Source organism: Branchiostoma lanceolatum, chromosome 13, assembly GCF_035083965.1.
Source record: "Branchiostoma lanceolatum isolate klBraLanc5 chromosome 13, klBraLanc5.hap2, whole genome shotgun sequence".
Taxonomy (NCBI): Eukaryota; Metazoa; Chordata; class Leptocardii; order Amphioxiformes; family Branchiostomatidae; genus Branchiostoma; species Branchiostoma lanceolatum.
Window position 1 is genome coordinate 4272603 of NC_089734.1, and position 21848 is coordinate 4294450.

Consider the following 21848-nt stretch of genomic DNA (forward strand, 5'->3'; position numbering starts at 1 on the left):
TGTTATGCCCACAGGATGCTGTAGATGAAAAGAAAATTATAGGAAAATTGCAATTGAGTAAGCACAATCTAACATCTCACTGAAGGATAAATTGCATTAGGAATCGTGGAAGGGCCTATGGAGCTAAAGGCACACTAGCAACTATGGCAACTACTGTATACATGTAGCTCTGTGTCTCTGAATTAAATATACCAACAACAAAAATTCAATTCATCATCCCATGGAAGATAAACTTATAAAGCAGTCAAAGTTCAATTGCCAGCACTTCAGAAGTTATCAACACACTGGGATTTGATTTTAGATCATGGAAATTTCTATGTTCAGTTTTAACATGTATGGTAAATTGCTTTGCATCATAATCTTATGTTCAATAAGTATAAACTATGAATAAGTTGAACTTGAATATACTGTCAGTCTCTAAGGCAGTGTCCCTGACAACAAGCAGATGTTTGACACACTCCCTCATCACACACAAGACTAAAGGCTACAGTAATGTTACTTCCGAACAATGATCTAAAGTCTAAACGCTGAACTGCAGTGCCTTCCAGGAGTGTCCATCATGTTGGGGGTTCGGGATTCAAACACACAACCTCTGGCTGTTTTTCCATTCTGTACCACAAACCAGGGACACTATATAAATTTAAACCCCCCGTCCTTGTATATATGTAAATATATAATTACTAACAACACTAAAAGTTTCACTTGTCCAGTTTTTGCACATGTCCTTGTCTACCCCCCTTTCTACCCTCTGTTTGCACCTGTTACTAACATTTGGCGCAGCTGCTAATAATCCGCCGAAAGGCGGGCTGAGCAGTACCGAAGAAGACTACAGCCTACATAATACAAAGCTGGATCTAATGTGAGAAAAAAAAACTAAAAGACAAAATCCAGCTAGTTTCAGATGGTGCATTTTACCTTAATAAGTTTGGCTCTGGCATTCCTGGGTCTGCTCCTTTCTTGAAGCCTGTTGAGGGTAGCAGAGTAGAGGTCAACAAAAAATTATCACAACCAAACGAATTCTACTTAAAGTACGGCCTTTCTTCATATTTTCTACGAGATAAATATCCCTTGTGTATTGTGTGTTTAAATCCTATACAGTAGATTAATCGGAAAAGCTTCGGAAGTTCCACATAAACAGATCGTCGAAAAAACCCTGCTCATGTCATGCATGTGTGTCCTCAAAAAAATAAAAGGGGGGAGGAGGGCTCACCGAGATAGATGATAAATGGAACGTATCCCCAGTGGAAAATCGTCTTGGCGATCCCGACCACCGTCAGTACTCTCGTCTTAGTCTCTGGCCTCATCTTAACCATCTTGGTGTCTTATCTGTCGTCCGTTTGGTCCAGAAATGTCGGAAGAACTTGAGAAAGATGTCGCCGTCTTCCTCGTCAGACGATCGCTGAGGCAAACTGGACTGTACCGCTAATGCTATAGGGGTACTGCCTTAGTATAACTTCTAGGAATCACAAAAAAATCCAATTAAACGAAGAACACACTCATTACATAACTTTTTGAAAACTTACGATAAGACATACATAAGTATATCGCCTAATGACCAAAAATGGGAATTTTGTAACGATTTTCTGCAACTTTATAGTGGTAGAGTCCATGTTTCAGCACGTGCAAGAAAAAAACATGGCTGCCGCCTGTGATGAAGAAATGGCGATCGTGCAGAAAGCCGGGGCTAATCTTGTCAGTGAAAGGCCTGTCTTCTCACCAGACTCAAGGTAAAAACTTCAGTATCTTTAAGATTTCTTGGTATTATTTTTATAGCGGATATGTTTTATTACGTTATTGTTTTCGGTGGTTTGTGTTTAGGGGAGGGGGGCGGAAAGTTTGGACTTGCAAACCACAAATTTGTAAAGTTGCTACAACACCAAAAGCTATACATGTACTAGAAATTCTATACTCCGGACATAAAAACATTTCTAGTCCCTGAGTGATTTTCAGCTACATTGCATGATTTGGAATATGGAATATGAATATGGAAATATGGAATATGAATATGAGCGCAGACCAGGACATACAGTAACATGTTATAAGGGACCATACGATATTTAGCGGGGGGGAGGGGTGGTGCACTGGAAGTCCGGTCAAAAAAATTTTCCATGACCCTCCCCGCCATTTCAAAAAAATTTTCCATGACCCTCCCCCCCACCTCGAAAAAATTTACCATGACCCTCCCCCTACAGGTATCGTGTAAAGATGGTAGAAAAACGACCCCCATTTATAAAACAACTACTATATGGACATCGGGCGTCCACTTGGGATAGCTGACGCATGCTATAAAACAAGAACTGGGAACCAGCGGTTGTCGGTACCAGAGGCGATAGCAAAAAAATCAAATTGCATTGGGGGCAAGACAGTTGAGAAAATTTTGAAATCGGGACCCTTTGAACTGCTATATGAGAGACAAATTTTGCTGGAAGAGTAAGCTAAGTTTAATCAAGCAGATATATAGACATCTCTATTGTAAAAAGAAATACAGCTTGATTTTTTGGGGATGATGCCCTCCGACATATTTTTCGCCGCGGGAGGCGCGACATGCACCCGCAGGAAAATCTAAAAATCTTTAACCATTGAAATGCTATTTCCCGAATTTTGATGAACAAATTTTGCTGGTAAACAAAGTAAGTTTAATGACCCAGGGGCGAAGCCTCCCGGAAGCTCTTGCATTTTTAGGCTATTGAGAAGGCTTCTTTTTCAGTTTTGAGGGTTATATTTATGATAATCATGGTAGTCAATCAACTTCTATTCTCCACAGGACCTTGACATACAATACTTAAGTTTAGGTGAAACCGTGAAAGACAACTAAAATCTCAGAAACAACAATATCAATAGTTTATTCAAGGAGATTTTAACCTCGCTGGTTTATTTAGCTACTCAAAAATATCAATAGTCGATACCAGTTCTCCGTTTTTTTTGCTGTGTCCGTCTTCTCCGAAGTCGAAGCGCTACAATATCGTCGCTGTCAGAAGTTCTCTTCGGTGTGAAATAAGAAGCGATATTCCTGGTATTCCCACGCTTAAACGCTGACATGTTTCCAGAAAAATCGCCGCCGAGGCGGTCGTCCCTCTGCGACGTAACTCTCTCTGCGGCGAAAGTCCCTTTGTCGGCATAATTTGCAGAGAACCTTGGCCCGTGTTAATAGAAATCGCGTCACCCCCCTAGATTGCCCAAATATATACGCCGCCGTTCCAGGAAGCCTCCGAAACCGCTGTTCTGCGTCAAATTGTAACTACTACAGAAAACGTGGAACTGAAAGTTCAAGGAACGTAAAAATCACCGGTCGCCAGAAGTTCGCTGGTGACTGCCACACGTAGTTCCAACTCACGTATTTTCCCAGGAAATTGCCGCTGATTGACAGTCGGCAGCCTTTGATGACAGTCGCCAAGGCGCCGGAAAGACTAGATGCCCTGGGAACAAGGAAAGTCGTGGGCGGCGCCACAAATTTGAAGCAGCCGAATCGTCCAATCATGGTGAAGCTTATCAATTTAGTTGAAACATTATCTTCCTACTTTGGTAGAAATGAATTTTATGTGCATCAATTCACTGTTCTGGATGAAAAAATGACATATTCTTGCTCCAGAAATTTGTCAGAAATACAGTTAAAAATTTAATTCTCTCCCGCACTGACAAAGAAAGGAATATTTTACGTTATTAAATAACAGCTTCTGTGTTGCTCAACTGCGGACTATCAACTTCCAAATAAGGATATTACCCGGAATCTGATACATTTACGGCTGTTCTAATAGTCCGGGACCCACCCCGCTGATCGTCACAGAGAGGCGTACTCGGCCATGTCGGCTACTGTTACGTTTTGGCGCGATGGTGCCGGGTGTACTCTCCAAGTAGTCTCCAACCAGACCCAATAGATTGCAAAGACCGTATCCAACTGGAAGAAGCTTGGGTTGGCTATGAGACTTGGGTTGGCTATGAAAACTCCTTCTGCCTGTTGGATACGGTCTTTGCCAACCCGTAGGTCTGCTTGGAGACTACTCTCCAAGCAGAGCATGGGTTTCGGCTGGTTTTTGACGTGTTTTTAGGCGTTTTTGCCGGGCTTTCTACTTTGTCTAGACAAAAAAAAAAAGATGACAAAGTAGAAAGCCCGACAAAAACGCCTAAAAACACGTCAAAAACCAGCCGAAACCCATGCTCTGCTTGGAGAGTAGCCGGGTGGGAGGGGCTGTGAGATAAGATCGGAGCGGTAAGGCGGGGTGCTAATTTAGTATTTGGCACCTCCCTTAGAGCTGATAGCTGGATAGCTTCCGGATCCTGTGAAACAGTGGAGGCGCGTGCTGGACGTGTGCTTCGGCATGTTTACTACGGTAGTTTTGTATTTTTTCGCCGCTACGCTGGGTGAAAATACAGCATGCATAGCGGGCTATTTACAGCGTCAGTTTGTCGGCCCACAGCATAATGTTTATGTACAACAATTCAACGGATTCGTAAAAAAAAGTCCATGACCCTCCCCCCCAACCCAGAATTTTTTTCCATGACCCTCCCCCCCACCTCGAAAAATTTTACCATGACCCTCCCCCCCCAACGCACCACCCCTCCCCCCCCCGCTAAATATCGTATGGTCCCTAACAGGCAGACGCCTTCTAGTTTTATCCTGCATGCTGAATCAAGGTATCAAGGTATGAATGAATTGTATGAATATGGATTTTGGACTTAATCAAGTTAATGTCAAGAATGAACAGCTTAGGACTTTTCTTTTATCTAAAATAGTTCAAATCTATTACAAATATTATCTGACAACCCTCTCGGTGACTTGGAATTGACTCTTACTAAAGTCCAAGTCTAAGATGTTTAACTTTTATTTTCTGTCATCTTTTCCCAGGTATGTGCTGTGCTGCTGTGGCTTTGTAGTGAAGGTGTTTAGCATGTCCAGCGGGGAGTGTGTCCGAGAACTGACCGGACACAAGGACTTCATCACAGGGGTCAAGATCAACCCTCACAATCAGTTCCAGGTACAAAATGCAGACTCGTTTTGCTTGCCAACCACAGATCCTTACTAGTAGTCATGAGCCAGCAAAACAATTGAGCTAGCGGTTACTACGGAGGATGGTACCATAGTTAGCAAGGGAAACGATTGAGCCAGCCGTCACCCTGGAGGATGGTACCCAGGCAGAAATGTATTTGTGGAGAGAAGGAAAATGCCAAAAGTGTTCAGACTTGTAATGATTTATCTGATATTATTTGAAGTTTGAAAGAGGTCAGTGATCAATTGGAGAATACTACCAGTAGCTTGCAATTGATACCCCCGTCTTGAAGGTGTGATACAGTCCACAGCTGACAAATTAGCTCCTCTCAACTTCAAAGCAGGTTGTTTTAGATAAGCTGCCACTTGTTCTAGCCTGGAATCCATCCTATTTAGCTTCCGGCGGCTACCCTAGCTCCGCTGTAGTACTACTCCGGCAGCGGAGCTTGGGTAGCAGACGGAAGCTAAATAGGCTGGACCACAGGCTACACTTGTTCAGGTCTTGTATTTCTCTGCTACACTTTTAATTTTTGAAACAATTTTTGATATTTTTCAGGCATTCACCAGCTCATTGGATAAAACAGTTAAAGTCTGGGACTATCCAGATGGCAAGTTGCTCAAGGTAAGAACAGGATTACATCTTAGCAATGAAGATAATAAAGAAAAGAAATTAATAAAAGTACACAGTAGTAACATGTGTAGTCTAGTGATTAGTTACCATGCCTTTGGACCAAGAACTTTGACTACCATTAGTACCAACTGTTTTTTTTTTTTAGATACTTGGGATTCAAAGTTAAAAGTTTTGTTAGTGTGCTATTGGAGCTCTGGTTTCTTCTCTCTCCTGCTTGTATGATTATGAAATTTTGAAAGAAAAGGAGAAAGAAAAATTTAAAATGTTGAAATTAAAGTTACTGCTTTTTTGTCTTCAGACTTTCAGTGTTGGCTACCCCGTGCATGCTTTATACCTATTGAAAGAAGAAGAGGATGCTGGGTATGCTGTCATCAGGGGCAAAGGTAAGTTCTTTTTGTATGATACTAAGTAAGTTAAAGTCAAAGAAAGTGTTACCCGATTTCCCTTAAGTTCATTTTTTTCTAAACCCTTCAGTTCCCCTCAATCTACCATCACAGAGTCTCATTCAAGTTTTAGCGAATCAGCATTGCACTAGCTTATTAGTAGCTACTACATGTAGCTTATAAAAAAAGCGTCATGCATATACTTTGTCCTCATCATCAGTCTGAGGTTTGACTGCTTTACCTTGCATGTATCCTATACTCGGCTTATCTAATCATGTGAAATTGTTATAAGATGGTCATTTTACTTTTGTTCATTTTTCTTTCCAGATGGCGTCTTTAACCTTGTAAAGTTCAGCTGGACCAATAGGAAAGGACATACCATCAAAGTGGAAACTAAGGAGGTGCTGAGACGTGTATCAAGACATGAAAAACATCTTGCCTTTGGCCCTGAGGTACACATAAACATTGTAAATGGCTTTGTATTAGTAAGTCATGTAATAAAACTAACTAAGGCAAAGCAATTTTTTCCAATATTGTTGTTGGTCAATATATGAATAAACTAATTAGTGTCAAAGATCCTATAATTGTTCTAATCTTGTCTCAATTGCTTCAGGATACAATTTTCCTTTACCAGGGGTTAATCTAAATCAGGAAAGAGGGGCGCTGCGCCCCCTTGTTTCAGCCCAGCACCCCCTTGTCGAATTCAGATTTTAGCTTAATATCCAGCATACAGCCTTCCCTCAGCAATTGATTCTTCCATAAAGACATAGAATTCGCTCCCTTGCCTGTGTGTGCTCCCTCTTGTTCAATTTTTCTAGAAAAACCCCTGCTTTACCATCTAGGATTGCATGATTATTGTTATATACTTCTTTACAGTAACTATATTGTTATAAATTTCAGGGGTCTTTTATCGCTTCTGTTACGAGAAACAAGTTGACTGTACTTTTCACAAAGAGTGGAAAAATGAAAGAGTAAGTCACTCTTGTATTCCTAGCACTTTGCATGAATCAAAGACCTTCATTAATGCTATCAAAAATGAGAGGCCATTATCTCAGATTTTGTAGATCACAAATGCTGCGATATCATGATATTTTGCTTCTTTGGTATATGAAAGAACATATTTCAAAGGCCTTTTGGCTAAACTCGTTTGATTGATTTTGTTTTAACAGAATACTTTAAAGTTATGTATAACAGAGACTGACATGTATACCCAGACTCAAGATGAGTTTTTTGATTACTCGAGTACAAAGCAATGGATAAGGCAAAAGTTTGGCCCAGTATACCTTAAGCTTGTAGGTAATCTTGTGATGTCGCTACATGTACTTCTTCCAGATTTGAGAGGCCCAAAAATGAGTTCCAGTGTGTGACATGCCACCCAACTGACGCCTGTATTGCTACAGGGATGCAGGATGGCAAAATCTTCCTCTGGTGAGTAGAAATTGATTGTGCTCCATGTTACTGATAAAGTAGCAGTGATGTTCGATTACATTATGTAGCAAGTGGCAGGACAGAGCTGGAGGGGCTGGTCACTATGTGTATGAATGTGTTTGAGTAAGAATATAAACAAACAGATCAGTAGTTAGGTTAGACCATGTGAAGGTAGACATTATGTATTTGCTTGCAAATGTTACCTTAAAGTGTTATTAATTACTCCTCGATTGTTGAGTTGAGCTTAAGGTTGCCATGGGTTGTCATGTTGAGGTTCCAGTCGATACTGTTCTGTTTTTCTGATTTTTGCGAGTTTCCAAAGGGATAACTAAGGACTAAGAACTGAACCTCTAATCCATTCTCTGTTTTCTGCAGGAGGGGTCTGTTTCAGAAGAAAGAAGTTGTGAGGACCATCTACCACTGGCACACCCTTCCTGTGGGAGATCTGACCTTCTCACCTGAAGGTCAGGCAATGCTGTCAATCATTTATGCAAATTACTCTTAAGCCAATGGGATGTAGTTGATCTTCAACCAGTGGGATGTACATATGTTTGTAACAATAATTGTAGCAGTCTGAGAGGAGGTTTTACTTTCTTCCTGCTGTATTGTCTTGTAATCAATGAAACTTTGGTGTTAGGAAGGCTATCTCAGTATGAGGAAGCTTAGTTTAAGTTCAAGCATTTTGCTGTGAGACACTCACGTTTGTTGCATTTCAGTGGTACAAGACAGAGAAAAAAATGCAAGGCCAAGGGGGCTAAAAATCACCATGATGTTTTTTCATACTTTGGAGCCCCAAAAACCACCCACCTACAAAAATTCATACATATCCATCTTAACGATCTTGAGGAACCAAAAACAGTACCCCCATCTCATTTAACCTTTAACTTGAAAAAACAACGTTTTTTTTATTCCAACAGGTACATACTTCTTGAGTGTGGGACAGGAGTGTGTGCTAGTGCTGTGGCAGTATAACACGGAGAAGAAGGACTTCCTACCCAGAATGGGCTCACCACTATGTTACATCAGCTCCTCTCCTGATGGAAGTCTTCTAGCTGTCAGCCAAGTGGAAAATGGTAAGAATATGCTGTCATTTTTTGGGTAAATATTATGTGACAGGAAGCGTCAATAAGTGCACTACTACCCTACTACGTTTTACCCCAACCAAAGGGAGTTGTACCGAACAAGAACAAGACAAATGAATATACATTTTTTGCTGCATTTCTCTTTGTTCACATATACTAGAAGTACTTTTTAATGGTTAAAGTTTCTGTACAAAGAATTTTTTCATCATTGAATGAATTGTTTTCTGTTGTTGTTTTGTTAACAGTGGTTCAAATCGTGACCAGGAGTAATAAGGTGGTACAAGTGTTCCAAGGACTCACCAGAGGTAAGCAAATTTACATTTTCATTTCTAGCATAGATCTAGCATGCTTTGGTTAATTAACAGTTAAGCCACTCATCATCATTATATCTTGTCGCTCCAACTCTGGATCCAGCGATGGGTATCAATGTTGTCTGTACAATCATGTTAGACCAAATTTTGCAGGTTTGAACAAGGAGGTTGAATATAGGAGGTTGTATATTTAACCTCCTTGGTTTGAAGAAGATACACATTGTATCTATAGGCAGTTTACAGGTTTTAGGAAACAAACAAAATGTAATTACGTAGTGTAAAGATCTCGAAGGTAGGGACTGACATGTGTAGGATATAATTTTTTTTTTCTAACCTGTAACTTTATTTTGCCCAGTCCATATCCCCCAGTTGATCAGATCTACCAACCCGATACCTACTGGACTCCAGATGGACCCTCGCAGTCACACCTTGGTCCTGAACGGGAGACCTGGGCATCTACAGTGGTACAACCTGCATACAGACAGACATCTATACAATGTAAGTATTACTTAGGCTAAGTGAAGGTTAAGCGTATTACTTTTTACAAAGATCTGAAATAAGACTTGTACTGTGGTACACATCTGATAGTACACAAAGTGGCATTTTACAGAACAGTGATATCGGATATACATTTACTGACTTATTTATAGAAACAGTCTTTGTTGTTGTTGTTAATTTTTTAGTGCCGAGTGGCCAGGTATGAGTGGCGCATAGGGCAGCAAGTTTCCTTGCTGTTTCAATAGCAGGGTATATTTTTACAGGGAGGGGATCTAGCCGTTCCCCTTTAACATGCTCAATCAAGGCACGGGGTCTCCCAGTTACCAACTACAAGTACATGTAATTGGAACCTGGAGCTGAGCTGTAAGGCTGCTACCAATTGAGATACAGACCTAGGGGCATCGCTCTCATAAACACATTCTACTATACAGTATTAAACCAGAGTGACAATCTGTTCCACTACAGCTGGACATCGTGTGGCAGAACTTTGTCAGTAGTCGCAGGCCGTGGGAAGCACCAGAGGTCATCTACACGGAGATTGAGAGGACCGCGTTCGACCAGAAAGGGGACTGGCTGGCCACGCTGGAGAGGAGGGCTGACGGCATGATGGCAGAAGAGATCAAACTCAAGCTCTGGAGCTTCAACAAGGAAAAACAAAGGTCTTTATTATATACATGTATCGTACATGTACATTGTATTGTGTATATTGTAAAACCATTGCGTATCTGTTTGTTTGTGTGTGTTTTTCTGTGTCTTTCTACATGTATATCTTTGTGTATGTGTCTTTCTATGTGTGTGTCTCTGTGTTTTTATTTCTGTATGTGTTTGTACGTGTTTGTATGTGTGTGTTTGTGTGTCTGTCTGTGTGTGTCTCTCTGCCGGTGTCTTTGTCTGTGTTGGTCAATATGTATTTCTGTGATTCCAAAAGTGCCTTATGTTACATCCTCAGTGCTGCTTATTTTGTCAGTGTGAATAAAAAAATCACAAAGCAGTATGGCTAAGAATAAGAGGGTGAAGTCTGCCATGTCTAATTACCTTGTCACTAGCATTTAGATTTACCAAAATATCACCAATTTCACCCATGTTGCAGTTTTGAGTTGAACACCACGGTGGACTGCCCCCACCAGGGAAAGGTCAACGCCCTCGTCTTCCAGCCTCATTCTGGCGCAGACCTGCCCCCCACGGCTGTCAGCGCAGGGGATGATGGGAAGTTTAAGACCTGGACTCTGATCGATGATACAGATATCTACAGTAAGTAGTAAACATTTTGTATGTTGAGACTGTTTATGGCTGGCATGATGACCTTGTGGTTAGGGTGGTTTGAATCCTTAGCAGGCCTCAACGTTGTGCACTTAGAAAAGGCACTTAATACCAGTGTAATCACTCAGATCAGGTGAAAATGAGGACCAAGCTTCAGTTAGGGACATCCCGTCAGAGCTGAGGCCCTGGAGCTCTTTAAAGAACTACTTGATAAGACTTTAAGAGTATGAGTCCATCCTGGTGTGAGTGGATCAAACCTTAATTAAGCAGCTTGTACTGTACAAAACTGGTGTGTTACACCTCAATGCGGTTTACCAAATATATTATACTTTACTATGTGTGACGTTCTCTGCCATATGTTTAACTAAAACCTTGATGATGATAACAAACTCCCGGTCTTTTCCAGGAGAGAATGTCTGCTGGACGTGTGACTCCGTTGGAACGTATCGCGATCTTGCAGCCAAGGACGCGACCTTCTCGGAGGATGGTTCGCTCCTTGCGGTGGCCTTTGGACAGAGCCTGACCATCTGGGACCCTTACACCTTAGATCTCAAGACGACCTTCTGTCACACCTTCTGTGCAGAGAAAGACAGTATCAGGTAAGGGTGCATGTGTCTTTGTGATGCAGGGCTGTTTCCTGGACCTGTCCTTCGGTCCCAGGACAGAAATTTGCTTGTTGGGACAGAAAAAAATTCAACCCCTACCGTCCCAAAATATCAATTTCATGAGATAAAACTGATGAAAATGTATTTTCTAAAGCATAAAATGACAAATTCAATGATGAAAATTTAAAAGTCGGCTCCCAAACAAGGAGTGGGACAGAAAAAAAATGTAAAGCTGGAGACAGCCCTGTTGTGATGTCTTTTGAACAAAAATGTCAAACTTTTCAAAATCCATCGACTTGCAATGACTGGCTAGCAATATAAAAGGATTGTATGGAAAGAAACGGATACAGCATGTATTAGCAGAAATTTTTTGTCACTTAAGAAAGGATGCCTGTATTTTCTTGTTTGCAAATTGTTTAATAACAGTATTTTAACAAGTATGTTTATACATGTATCTGTAGAAACTTTTTGCATAGCACATCACAACAAAGAGATTTTAGGATAAACTTTAAGGCAGATTACTGATTTTTGTTCGTATTGTTTCCCAGACAAGCAAGGTTTGGACTTGGCAGCAGTTGTCACTACCTCATCACGACCACCTCCTCCAACCTCAGTGTGTGGAACATACTGTCATGTTCATGTAAGTGTAGTAGTTACTGTAAATTGAGTGTAATACTAACAGTGTCTGTGTGGTAGCCTCTACCAGGCTCCACTGGTTGCTTGAAAAATAGTAGAAATTTGCCAAATAGACAGATAACATGCCAGAGGAGATAGCTGGCCAGGGAGTACAGTTTGCAGTGGTCCCACTTTTTGCTGACAGAAACCCAGAGGTCATAGGTTCGAATTCCCAAACCCCTAACTTACACACTACTAGAAGGGTGATCAGTTCAGTGATAAACATACATGTACATGTACTGTATTACATGACATTGTACATGTGTGTGTCATTTTACATCATTGTGTAGTTTCAGAATCCTACAATAACCTAAGTCAGAGGGAATCTTCATTGAACCACCCTTATACATGAACATTATCACCTTACAGCATGTAAAGATTATAAACTTTAAGATTTATAACATTGATTGAAGTGATTCTTATGAATAGAAAAAATTATGAGTTGACTGTTAATGTTGATTTCCCCCAGTATTGTGGACAGTGTCCTGTGAGTGTGCAGTGTTGGTGGCAGACCCACTGTCTGAGTACATGGCTGTGTTCTCCTCAACTTCTGACTGTGAGTGCAGAAAACTGATTGTGTCAACCTACTGATACGCATTAGTCTGATAGATTCATTGAAATGTTTATTCTGGTATTAAGGCTATGGATGATTTGTTCCCCTATTTCTTTTTGTACAATTATTAAAAGTTGATGTAGTCTTAGTTTAATAGAAATAGATTTCTGGTCTTCATTTCAGGGATTGAATTTTCCAGTCATTTAAAAAAAAAAAGTTTACTAATAGATATACTTTATTCAGTATCATTTAAGTAAGATTATTTTTCTGTTACATTTCAGTGACAGTGTTCAAGCCATCTTCTCCTGAACCAGTCTACGCACACAACAAGGTTGTGCAGAGCTCCGTTGTCGCCGCCATTTTTTTCCCCAAGCAGGACCAGCAAGCAGAGGAGCAGACAGACGAGGCCCCCTGGCAGAAACGGTCGGAACTGTACTTCATGACTTATGATCAGGTCAGTATGGGCAAATCACCACTTAGGACTTAGTTAAAGAAAATACAATACCTAAATATGCTATCATATTGATATTAATTGCATGATTTTGATAGCAGCATTTCAACAACTTATAAATGTGACAAATATGTATTTTATGTTTTGTGATTGAAAATTCTAATTATGAACCACTGTTTTCTTGTTCCATAGGACCTTCTGACACTGCAAAAAGATGCACCACAGCAAACAAGGAAGGACCTAACTGAAATGGTAGGAACCATATACATGTATTGTGTATTTAATGGAATTAGATGCAGGAGTGAGCATGCATCCATCACCAATGCTATTGAAGGAACTTGATATAATGTTCAACATAGTCTAGAGGACTCTACTGACTGACTCTAACATCTTGTCCCAAGTGTAATTTGAAGGACCTCAATTTTTATTCAGTTTTCTGTATCTGTATAGCCAGTAGAATTGCCCTTTGGCATAACGCACCAGCGTCACAGACACGCGGTGCGGCAGCAGCTGCTTATATTACACTGAACAACCTGTTAAACCTAACCTTTGCACATCTAACTGTAAGCTATTCAGTGAGGATGCCTTACTGTATTTGGTGATGACGAGTTCCATTCTACGATAGTTCTTGGAAAAAACAAATTTTTGAACACCTCAATTCTGGCCATTTGGAACTTGAATTCATGACTATTTATAATGCTTGGTTTAATTTCTTGACTTGCAGGAAGTGTTGGAGTCCCACCTGCCCCCCACCCCGTTCTCCATGTACCTGAGTCAAGTGAGACCAGGCAGACAGGAGAAGGACAGCCCCGCCCTGGTCCAGCATGGCACACCTGGATCTGTGGCTATTCAGCAGGTGAGAAAATAAACTAGTTCAAATGTCAGACACCCCTAGCTAACTGTAGTCTTATACAGGTAATGGCTGCACTGCAAACACTGGTAGGATTTGTGTATGAAATGTTGCCAAATGTAATAAATTGAAAGAGGCCAACTTTCCAACATATCAGCAATTTCAGCAAGTTGCAGAGGAGCTAACACAGGTGTTTTGTTGTTACAGATGCTTCAGACACCTGCCCATGTGTTACCACCCGTCAGTACCTTGTGCCAGTCTTTCCTTCAGATGCTGCTGGTTTCCAAATCGTCTGCAGAAAGGTAATTGACTGTATTCTCTTGTTACCCTTAGTCTTACCTTGGGCTTCTCCCTGCTGTTTAACCCTAGGCCTGTAACCAATAGAGAATTGGGTATCAAATGGCTACTTCAGAGTGCTAAACGTTACTGTAAATTCTGAGTGTTTCTAATTTCACTTGTTTTTGTGGTAAGCTCAAATTCATTATACTCGTGAACATTTGTTCCATCTTCTATCAATCTTTCAACTTTTGTTTCTGCCACAAACTCAAAGATACTCAAAGACTCTTGATTTTTCAATGTAAAATCCGTGAACTTAAACGAATGTCCAGTATATTGTAATGTAAGATATTGAAGTAAGAAGAGGTTAAGGCTTCCCTGCATTTTAAAATATCAGAGTGTAGAGTCAGTAACTGTTAACTGTTGTCTTGTCTATATGATTGAAGAGTATTACTCACTGAAACATAAACATGTACCCTGTTGTCAACAAGTCCTCTTTTACCTTACAGACAAGATGATGAAGATATGGAGTCAGAATCTGATGAAGAAGAGAAGAACGACCAATCAGAAACCAGTGATTCTGAAATGGAGGAGGATGAGCATGCTACAACTGTCAAACAGTCAACCAGCCAATCAGAGAAGGACATTTTGTCACATGACCAAACTTCCAACCAATCAGATTCAGGGAAAATACATTTGAAGGAAACTGAGGATTTATCCAGTGTTAAGAGTAGTGACCTCTCCTGGATGAAGGGTATATTCTAACTACATCTTGAAGTACTTTTTCACACATGCAGAATGCTTTTTTATTTGTTCTTTTGTAGTATGAATGATGACAAGAGAAGAGTAAGAATAAAAGAATTTTCATAACAGTAGGCATCAACTTAACAAAATTGTTAACCACTTTAATCTGTGGTTGTATGAAATGTATTAAACCAAATGTGGTATTTATATCATGGCGTTGTCAGTCTTTTTAAAGTTTTCATTATCTCAGTTCTGAGCCAAGAAATACTTGCAGGAAATGACAGCTGTGAGATTTATGAAATTGATACATGCAATGGCCTTGTGCCACTAGCCTACTGTTTTGCATCCTGGAGGTTGCAGGTCCAAACCCTAAGCAGGTGAAACCAAAGACTTAAGAAATGGCACATACTCCTTCCCCGCTTGATATAATTAGTACTCAGCACTCAAGAGAAAGAATATCAAAGTGGAACACACACCAGTGGACTAGCCCCGCACGGTGGAGACTCAAGTGCTATAGAAACAAATACTAGTATGCAAACACTCTATTTCCAAGAATCTCATTCTACTCATAGCAGTGTACAGAAAAATACACAAATGGTGACAAGATAAAGAATACATGTAACGTTATTCACTAGTGGAACAATGGTGAGATATATTGCTGAATTGATAATGATAGTTTATTGCAAGTATGTTAAAAAATCACTTGTCCAACATTTTGCAGCCAGATAAAACGCTATGACTGAATTGTACAAATATCACAACAATTATACTCAATATTGATGATGCTGTAACGTTACACATGCTAAAATGTACAAATGCTAAAACATTAGAATAACAAAAATGTTGGTTTAAAATACTTAGTTTAAAGCTGTTATTGCACTTACAGTACTCCAGGCACTGACAAGATCTTGCAGGAACAGTTGAATTTTTTTCAAATCTTTAAATAGCTTTATGGTAACGTTATAACGTTATAAATTCATTCTAGGAAGAGGCTTCTGAAAGGCTTCTTGCCTGAGGCGTGGCCAAAAAATCGACAGGTCTGTCCATCACAAGAGGTCAATGACCTTCCGTATGTTGGAAAATAGAAACCATTCAAATATTTTTTTTTTCACCCTCTTTGAAGTTCTATTAGATGAGGCAGAATCATTTATTTACAGACGTCTGATGAGGTTTTTCATCAATGACATTACACCAAAGGAATGTGCCGGGACCGGTCAAAGTTCAAACCAGGTCACATGACCCAGCCGCCATTTTGTGCACCTCCCATTTTGCACTTCCTCCCCTCATGCGATTTCCGCGCCGAGAAAGTCGACCACAAAAAACTTGAGGAAAAAAACTCAAGATGATCCTTCTAGAGATCAACAACAGAATAGTCGAGGACACTTTACGGCAGAAGTTCGACAATGCCTTGGCCGGGTAAGTCTGAGTTTTTACGAAGATATTGGCTCGTCTTCCGGTTTGACTCTTGAACCAACAACTAGCCGGTCGCGGTCTATATCTCGTGATTTTTTTCCTCGGCGTTTGTAATCTTGTATTTGTACAGCTAAACAAACAAAAGTACGTCTCCAAACTTTAACAAGTATACTATCAAGGTAATTTGTATATAAAGGAGCTAATATAACAAAGTAAAAGTCGAAAAAAGTGCATTTTGTAGTCTTTTTTGGGACGGGTTTTATAGAAGCAGGTGCCAGCTATATGATAGGGTGTGGAAGTGAAGGGGGAGGGGAGGGGGGCACACATCCAGGAAGTACACCATGAAAGCGTGTTTGTAGTGTGATTTTGTGACGGTCACGTCCTTAATTCCCGCCATGACGTTATCTATTTGCTGCAGGAACAAACCGGAGAGTGTGGATATCACAATAGCAGGTAAGATTACCAGCGTATAATTATCCACAGATTCTTATATAAGTGACTAACCTATTTGTTCTATTTAACAAAATGTTTGGTATAACAGAATGTTAGTATAGGATTGTATACAATCCCAGCATTACTTTCTCCGGCAATGGTTAGCAGGGGTTTTTCTAGAAAATTAAACAAGAGGGAGCACATACATGCGTGGGAGAGAATTCTATGTATTTATGAATGAATTGATTGCTGAGTGAAGGCTTTATGCTCATATTAAGCTAAAATCTGAATTTGACAAGGGGGTGCTGGGCTGAAACAAGAGGGTGCAGCGCCCCTCTTTCCTGATTTAGATAACCCCCTGAACTGATGATAAGTTATTAACATTGATCTCAAAATTATGTTAATGACATTAGATATTATACTAGCATCAAATAATTGGAAGTGATTATGTTTTTTTGCCAAAAATAGTTACTCAAGCAACTGGATAAAATGTTTTTTCTTTCCTTTCATCACACTAAAATTGAGTGGAATTTCTTCTCTACTTATTTTGTTTCTATTTTATGGCTTTGATTTATTTTATGCAAAAATGCCCAGCTTATGAATTATTCTTAGTAATGTCTACACATATGTATATATAGAGAGAGACCCATTCCCCATTATGTGTAAATGTTGTGTTAATCTTTATGTAGATGAAGGAAAAATATCCAGGTAATAGAGCAATTACTCAAGCAACTGGCCAAAATTTGTAAACGGTCCGACGTTTCAGGTAGCATCCACTTAACAAGAACACTGAACAAGATCTGTCAAACAGCAGGTTAAAAATTTTGTTGAAAATCAATGAATTGATCATATTGATTTGTAATTTCAGATTTTGATGGAGTCCTGTACCACATCTCCAACCCTGGCGGGGACAAGACCAAGGTCATGGTCAGCATCTCTCTCAAGTTCTACAAGGAACTACAGCAGCACGGGGCAGACATCATCTTACAGAGAGAGTACGGATCGTTCATAACAAGCACAGAACAAGGTGAGATGTGATTCAACTTTAAATGCTGCTTGTTATGCCTAGGAAAAATGTATTTCTGGTTATTATTTAGAGAGGGTACGGAACATTCATAACAAGCACGAAACAAGGTGAGGTTATCTTAAGCTTTTCAAATGCAGAAGTTGTTATATAAGATCCTTTAAACACTGCTAGTTAGGCCAAGGGAAAGTTAGGAACGGATATTTCTACAGAGAGGTGAGCTGAACACCAACTTGTCGAATGCAGAAGTTGTTATAGTAACTTATACTAGATCCTTTAAAACACTGCTGGTTAGGTCTAGAAAAAAAGTTGTATTTCTGGTTAGAGTATTAGTAAGAGTTAGAGTATAACAAGCACCGAACAAGGTGAGGTGAACTTTAATGCCAAATGTACACACATGTACTAGATCCTTTACATGCTGCTGGTTACCTGTATAGTCTACTGAAGCTGACTATAAAGGTACTAGGTATAAAGCTATCTCTTTAGCACTATCCTTTCAAACTGCAAGTTGATATCAAGAAAAAGATAAAATTATCATTGTGATACGCAGTACAGTTCTCTAAACAAGTGCATTTTACATTATTATAAAGGAATACAACTTGTATTCTTTTACAACAGAATTATTTGTTTTATGTATTACAAGAAACCAAGAATAACCAATGCATTAATTTTTGTCTTATCTTTCTCCAGGTTATGATGTTTCCATATTGTTTGACTTGGAGAGTGTTCCGGAGAATAAAGACGAGGTGGTTAAGAAGGCGGGGCTCCTGAAGAGGAACTGTTTCGCCTCGGTGTTTGAGAAGTACTTCCAGTTCCAACAGGAGGGTCAAGAAGGGGAGGAGAGAGCAGTCATCAACTACAGAGATGATGAAACAATGTAGGTCTTTGAAAGCCTTTGTGAGCTTCACACTGCTTTATACATACTGAAGATACTGTAAATACAGAAATGTTGGCGGTGGTTTTATGTTCGCGTTTTTCGCGGCAAACTCTTCAGAACTTTTTGCCCACCTATGACTGTAATGCTACTAAATTGTTTAAAACGCGAACTTAAAACCACACGAACACTCAATTTTCTCCGCACTGCAAAATAAAAACCACACAAACCTAAATACTACACAAACCTAAATGTATATACAGTATAGTATAATATTGTTTTTTTATATTCTTTATTGGTAAAAATATATATATTATGTGTTCTAACTTCTATTTACCCAAAAGGCTTCATTAAGGTTAAAGTTGAAAGTTTTTTTTTGTCTAAGACATGGTTTTTTTATGTATCCACAGGTATGTAGAAGCTAAGAAAGACCGAGTCACTGTCATCTTCAGCACAGTATTCAAGGATGAAGATGACGTTGTGATCGGCAAAGTCTTCATGCAGGTAGGTTATCTCATAACATGGACATGGCAAGTCAGGCAGAGGAAAATTATTGTTGTGTTTCCGATTACAGTCCTGAAAAATTAGGTTTGGTAGGTGGGGATTCTCTTCTTTTTTTAAATAGATTTTGGCCAAAGTGATCCAATAAACACAATTTAACAATGTAAAACTAAAATGCATTCATAACACTAAGATTTTCAACATGATGATATTTTGATTATACAGATATACATGTACATTGTACATTTATCCTTCAGCAGAAATGAGGAGAACAGGTTGGAAAATGATTCTACAACATTCTCATCACTTAGATGACAAATTGAAAATTTTCATGTCCCTTGCTAGAGGTCGACCGAAAAAAAGGCGAGGGTGGGCAGGTTTTAGCTAGTGTTGATCAGGTAATTATAACTGAAAACATAACATTTTTTTCCTAAGCCTAGACAAAGAGAATAGAATTACTGGAAGATTTATGACCTTTTCTGCACAATGCATATTAATTGTGGAATGCTGCATGAAAATGTCACCCATGAGATTTGCAGCAGTAATGAATTTGAATTTCATAAGCATTGAATATTGATTGCAAGCATAACCCATGACATACACATGATACAGTCATTACAGATGCATATGCGTAGTGTTCTTTTTAACTAGAGTTACTGTCTAAAAAATAGATACATGTAAGTTACATACACTTTGATGTAATTTTCTGAGCCTGTCAAATTGTTGGCAGTATCAGAATTGTACTGTGTATGCTGCATTTCATACCAAAATTTTATATCATGCATTTAATATTACAGCAATTATGATGTGTGTAAAACGTGGCTTGTACTGCACTTTCTTCAATAACATCAGGCTTTTGATAACTTGGCATACATTTATTTGTCTCCTGTGGAATTGTTGTCTCTAGCTTTTTAGTTATGCAGTAAAGAATGTTTTTATTTGTAATCTAAAGATGTAAATTCTTGTGCAAATGTTAAAGGACGCTCAGAAATGTTGTTGTAACTTGCAGGAATTCAAAGAAAGTTTTGGTTTCTGATCAAAAGGTAGTGCAACCCTCATTTGTTCAAATATGAGAGTAAATACAGTGATGTTGATGTAACTCACTGCACAAATTCAAAGAAAGTTTTGGTCTCTGATTTTACAATACTGCAACCCTAATATCATGGTTATTGCTTGTTCAAATATTAGATATAGAGTAAACACAGTGATGTTGTTGTAATTTACAGGAATTTAAAGAAGGCAGACGAGCGAGTCACCAGGCCCCCCAGGTCCTGTACAGTCACCGAGAACCTCCGCTGGAACTGCAGGGTACCGACGCTGCTACGGGAGACAACATCGCTTACATCACCTTCGGTAAGTTCTGCTTTTATGTTGGGATTCCACAGTGGTGTCGAGTGGCTAGGCTAGCACACACAATACTGAGAGGTCACAGGTTCGATATCTGGCATTCCTGGCATGTCCTCGGGCACTTAACACAACTTTTTTGACGTTTACTTGTTGTGTGTTTCCCCAGTTTTGTACCCCCGTCACATCACCATGGCTGCGCGTGACAACACCATCAACCTGATCCACACCTTCAGAGACTATCTCCACTACCACATCAAGTGCTCAAAGGTGAGGGAGACTTCTGCGGACTTGTGGAGCTGTTACAATGGATGTCCTTCTTGGAAGACTTTGCATGTACATGAGCTTGAGGAGTTCTTGAAGTCTACACTTGGTCTTTAGAAACTCATATATAACATTTGAATATAGTGAAATATTTTGGCAAGTTTGAGGTTTCTGACATGAATGCATTAATTAACGACAAGAAATGTGGTCAGGCGTAAATATAGAACACAACATTTCCGTGTCACTCAAGGTAATGACCCGCGGGAGGGCTGGGACTGTGGGTGACATGGAATACACCGTGTCGTATTTTATTTATGTCATACCCACCCGAGAAAGCACAGATTCCAATTTCAAAGTCAGTATCCTGTATTCAAAATTTCCACAGCGGTGCACCAGATCATTTGATGGAAACCTGTGTAATACCGTATAAGATGGACCAGTCCAGAACACCCATATCAAACGTTATCCCGGCCCAGGTATGCTTGATATTAGGCAAAAACTGAAGTTGTTTTTAAATTTTTTCCAGGCGTACATTCACAGCAGGATGAGGGCCAAGACTTCGGAGTTCCTTAAGGTGCTGAACCGCGCCAGACCAGAGAACAACGTCAAGGAAAAGAGGACCATCACGTAAGAACAACGAAACATTTTTTCTACAGTCTTCTAAGGAATTCATATCAACATTTTTGAAGATTCTCAAATTCTTAAAACCTTTGACACTAGGAAGAATGGAAATTTTAACATAGCACAGTTGTACAAACACATTATGATGATGATTTATTAGTTAGATGAAGTTTAGGAAAGATTTTTTTCCATACCTGTACTTTTTATGCTGTGCCCATATGAATGATTATTTCTAAAATTACCATTACTTTTAGTTTTTATGACAAGCATTTTGTATCTTTTAAGTTTCTATAAGCTTGAATATTCTTTCACAAAGTTTGTTAATAAATTATTGTAAATGAATATTCAAAGCTATAAGAAGATATTAATCATTGTTTGTAAATGCTTAATTATATCTAACATTTTTACTGTTTTATGTTTTCAGAGGAAGGTCATTCCAACAGCGCAACTAGCTGTAGACACGGGGGCTGTCAAAGAAAAGAAGAAATTAACGTTATCTTCTGATATTTTATACTGCTAGCATTTTATAATGAATTGTACCAGAGGTATCTGCTGATTCTTTATGTATCAAACCTTTATTTCCAAGACTAGAATATGATACTTGCATAAAGGAAATCCAAAGTCACATAATATAGCAATTACAG

The 21848-nt window shown here is 39.4% G+C and overlaps 2 protein-coding genes across 2 annotated transcripts; both read left to right on the forward strand.

The window, feature by feature from the left end:
- Positions 1-1607: 1607 nt before the first annotated feature.
- LOC136447902 (WD repeat-containing protein 75-like) lies at positions 1608-14938 on the forward strand. The gene is made up of 21 exons (XM_066447026.1): positions 1608-1727; positions 4844-4973; positions 5541-5606; positions 5914-5998; positions 6326-6450; positions 6899-6969; positions 7331-7426; positions 7802-7890; positions 8344-8499; positions 8754-8813; positions 9175-9317; positions 9783-9976; positions 10408-10568; positions 10984-11176; positions 11731-11822; positions 12327-12413; positions 12692-12864; positions 13054-13113; positions 13586-13717; positions 13919-14013; positions 14497-14938. Exons 1-21 carry the CDS (start codon positions 1609-1611, stop codon positions 14750-14752), a joined length of 2583 nt encoding a protein of 860 aa, XP_066303123.1. The 5' UTR covers position 1608; the 3' UTR covers positions 14753-14938.
- A 1023-nt stretch (positions 14939-15961) lies between these two features.
- LOC136447295 (actin-related protein 2/3 complex subunit 2-like) lies at positions 15962-21804 on the forward strand. Its single transcript, XM_066446037.1, has 9 exons — positions 15962-16147; positions 16563-16597; positions 17445-17603; positions 18291-18477; positions 18885-18978; positions 20202-20328; positions 20489-20589; positions 21110-21210; positions 21629-21804. The coding sequence occupies exons 1-9, from the start codon at positions 16074-16076 to the stop codon at positions 21654-21656; spliced, it is 906 nt and encodes a 301-aa protein (XP_066302134.1). The 5' UTR covers positions 15962-16073; the 3' UTR covers positions 21657-21804.
- The last annotated feature ends 44 nt before the right edge of the window (positions 21805-21848 follow it).

What these genes read in the sequence shown, in the direction of transcription:
- LOC136447902 (XM_066447026.1), top strand. Translation starts at nt 1,609, where the DNA reads ATGTTTCAGCACGTGCAAGAAAAAAACATGGCTGCCGCCTGTGATGAA. An exon ending in ATCTTGCCTTTGGCCCTGAG is followed by an intron (nt 6,451 to 6,898) that starts GTACACATAAAC and finishes TATAAATTTCAG; the next exon opens with GGGTCTTTTATCGCTTCTGT. An exon ending in GGAAGGACCTAACTGAAATG is followed by an intron (nt 13,114 to 13,585) that starts GTAGGAACCATA and finishes CTTGACTTGCAG; the next exon opens with GAAGTGTTGGAGTCCCACCT.
- LOC136447295 (XM_066446037.1), top strand. Translation starts at nt 16,074, where the DNA reads ATGATCCTTCTAGAGATCAACAACAGAATAGTCGAGGACACTTTACGG. An exon ending in CATCGCTTACATCACCTTCG is followed by an intron (nt 20,329 to 20,488) that starts GTAAGTTCTGCT and finishes GTGTTTCCCCAG; the next exon opens with TTTTGTACCCCCGTCACATC. An exon ending in ACCACATCAAGTGCTCAAAG is followed by an intron (nt 20,590 to 21,109) that starts GTGAGGGAGACT and finishes AATTTTTTCCAG; the next exon opens with GCGTACATTCACAGCAGGAT.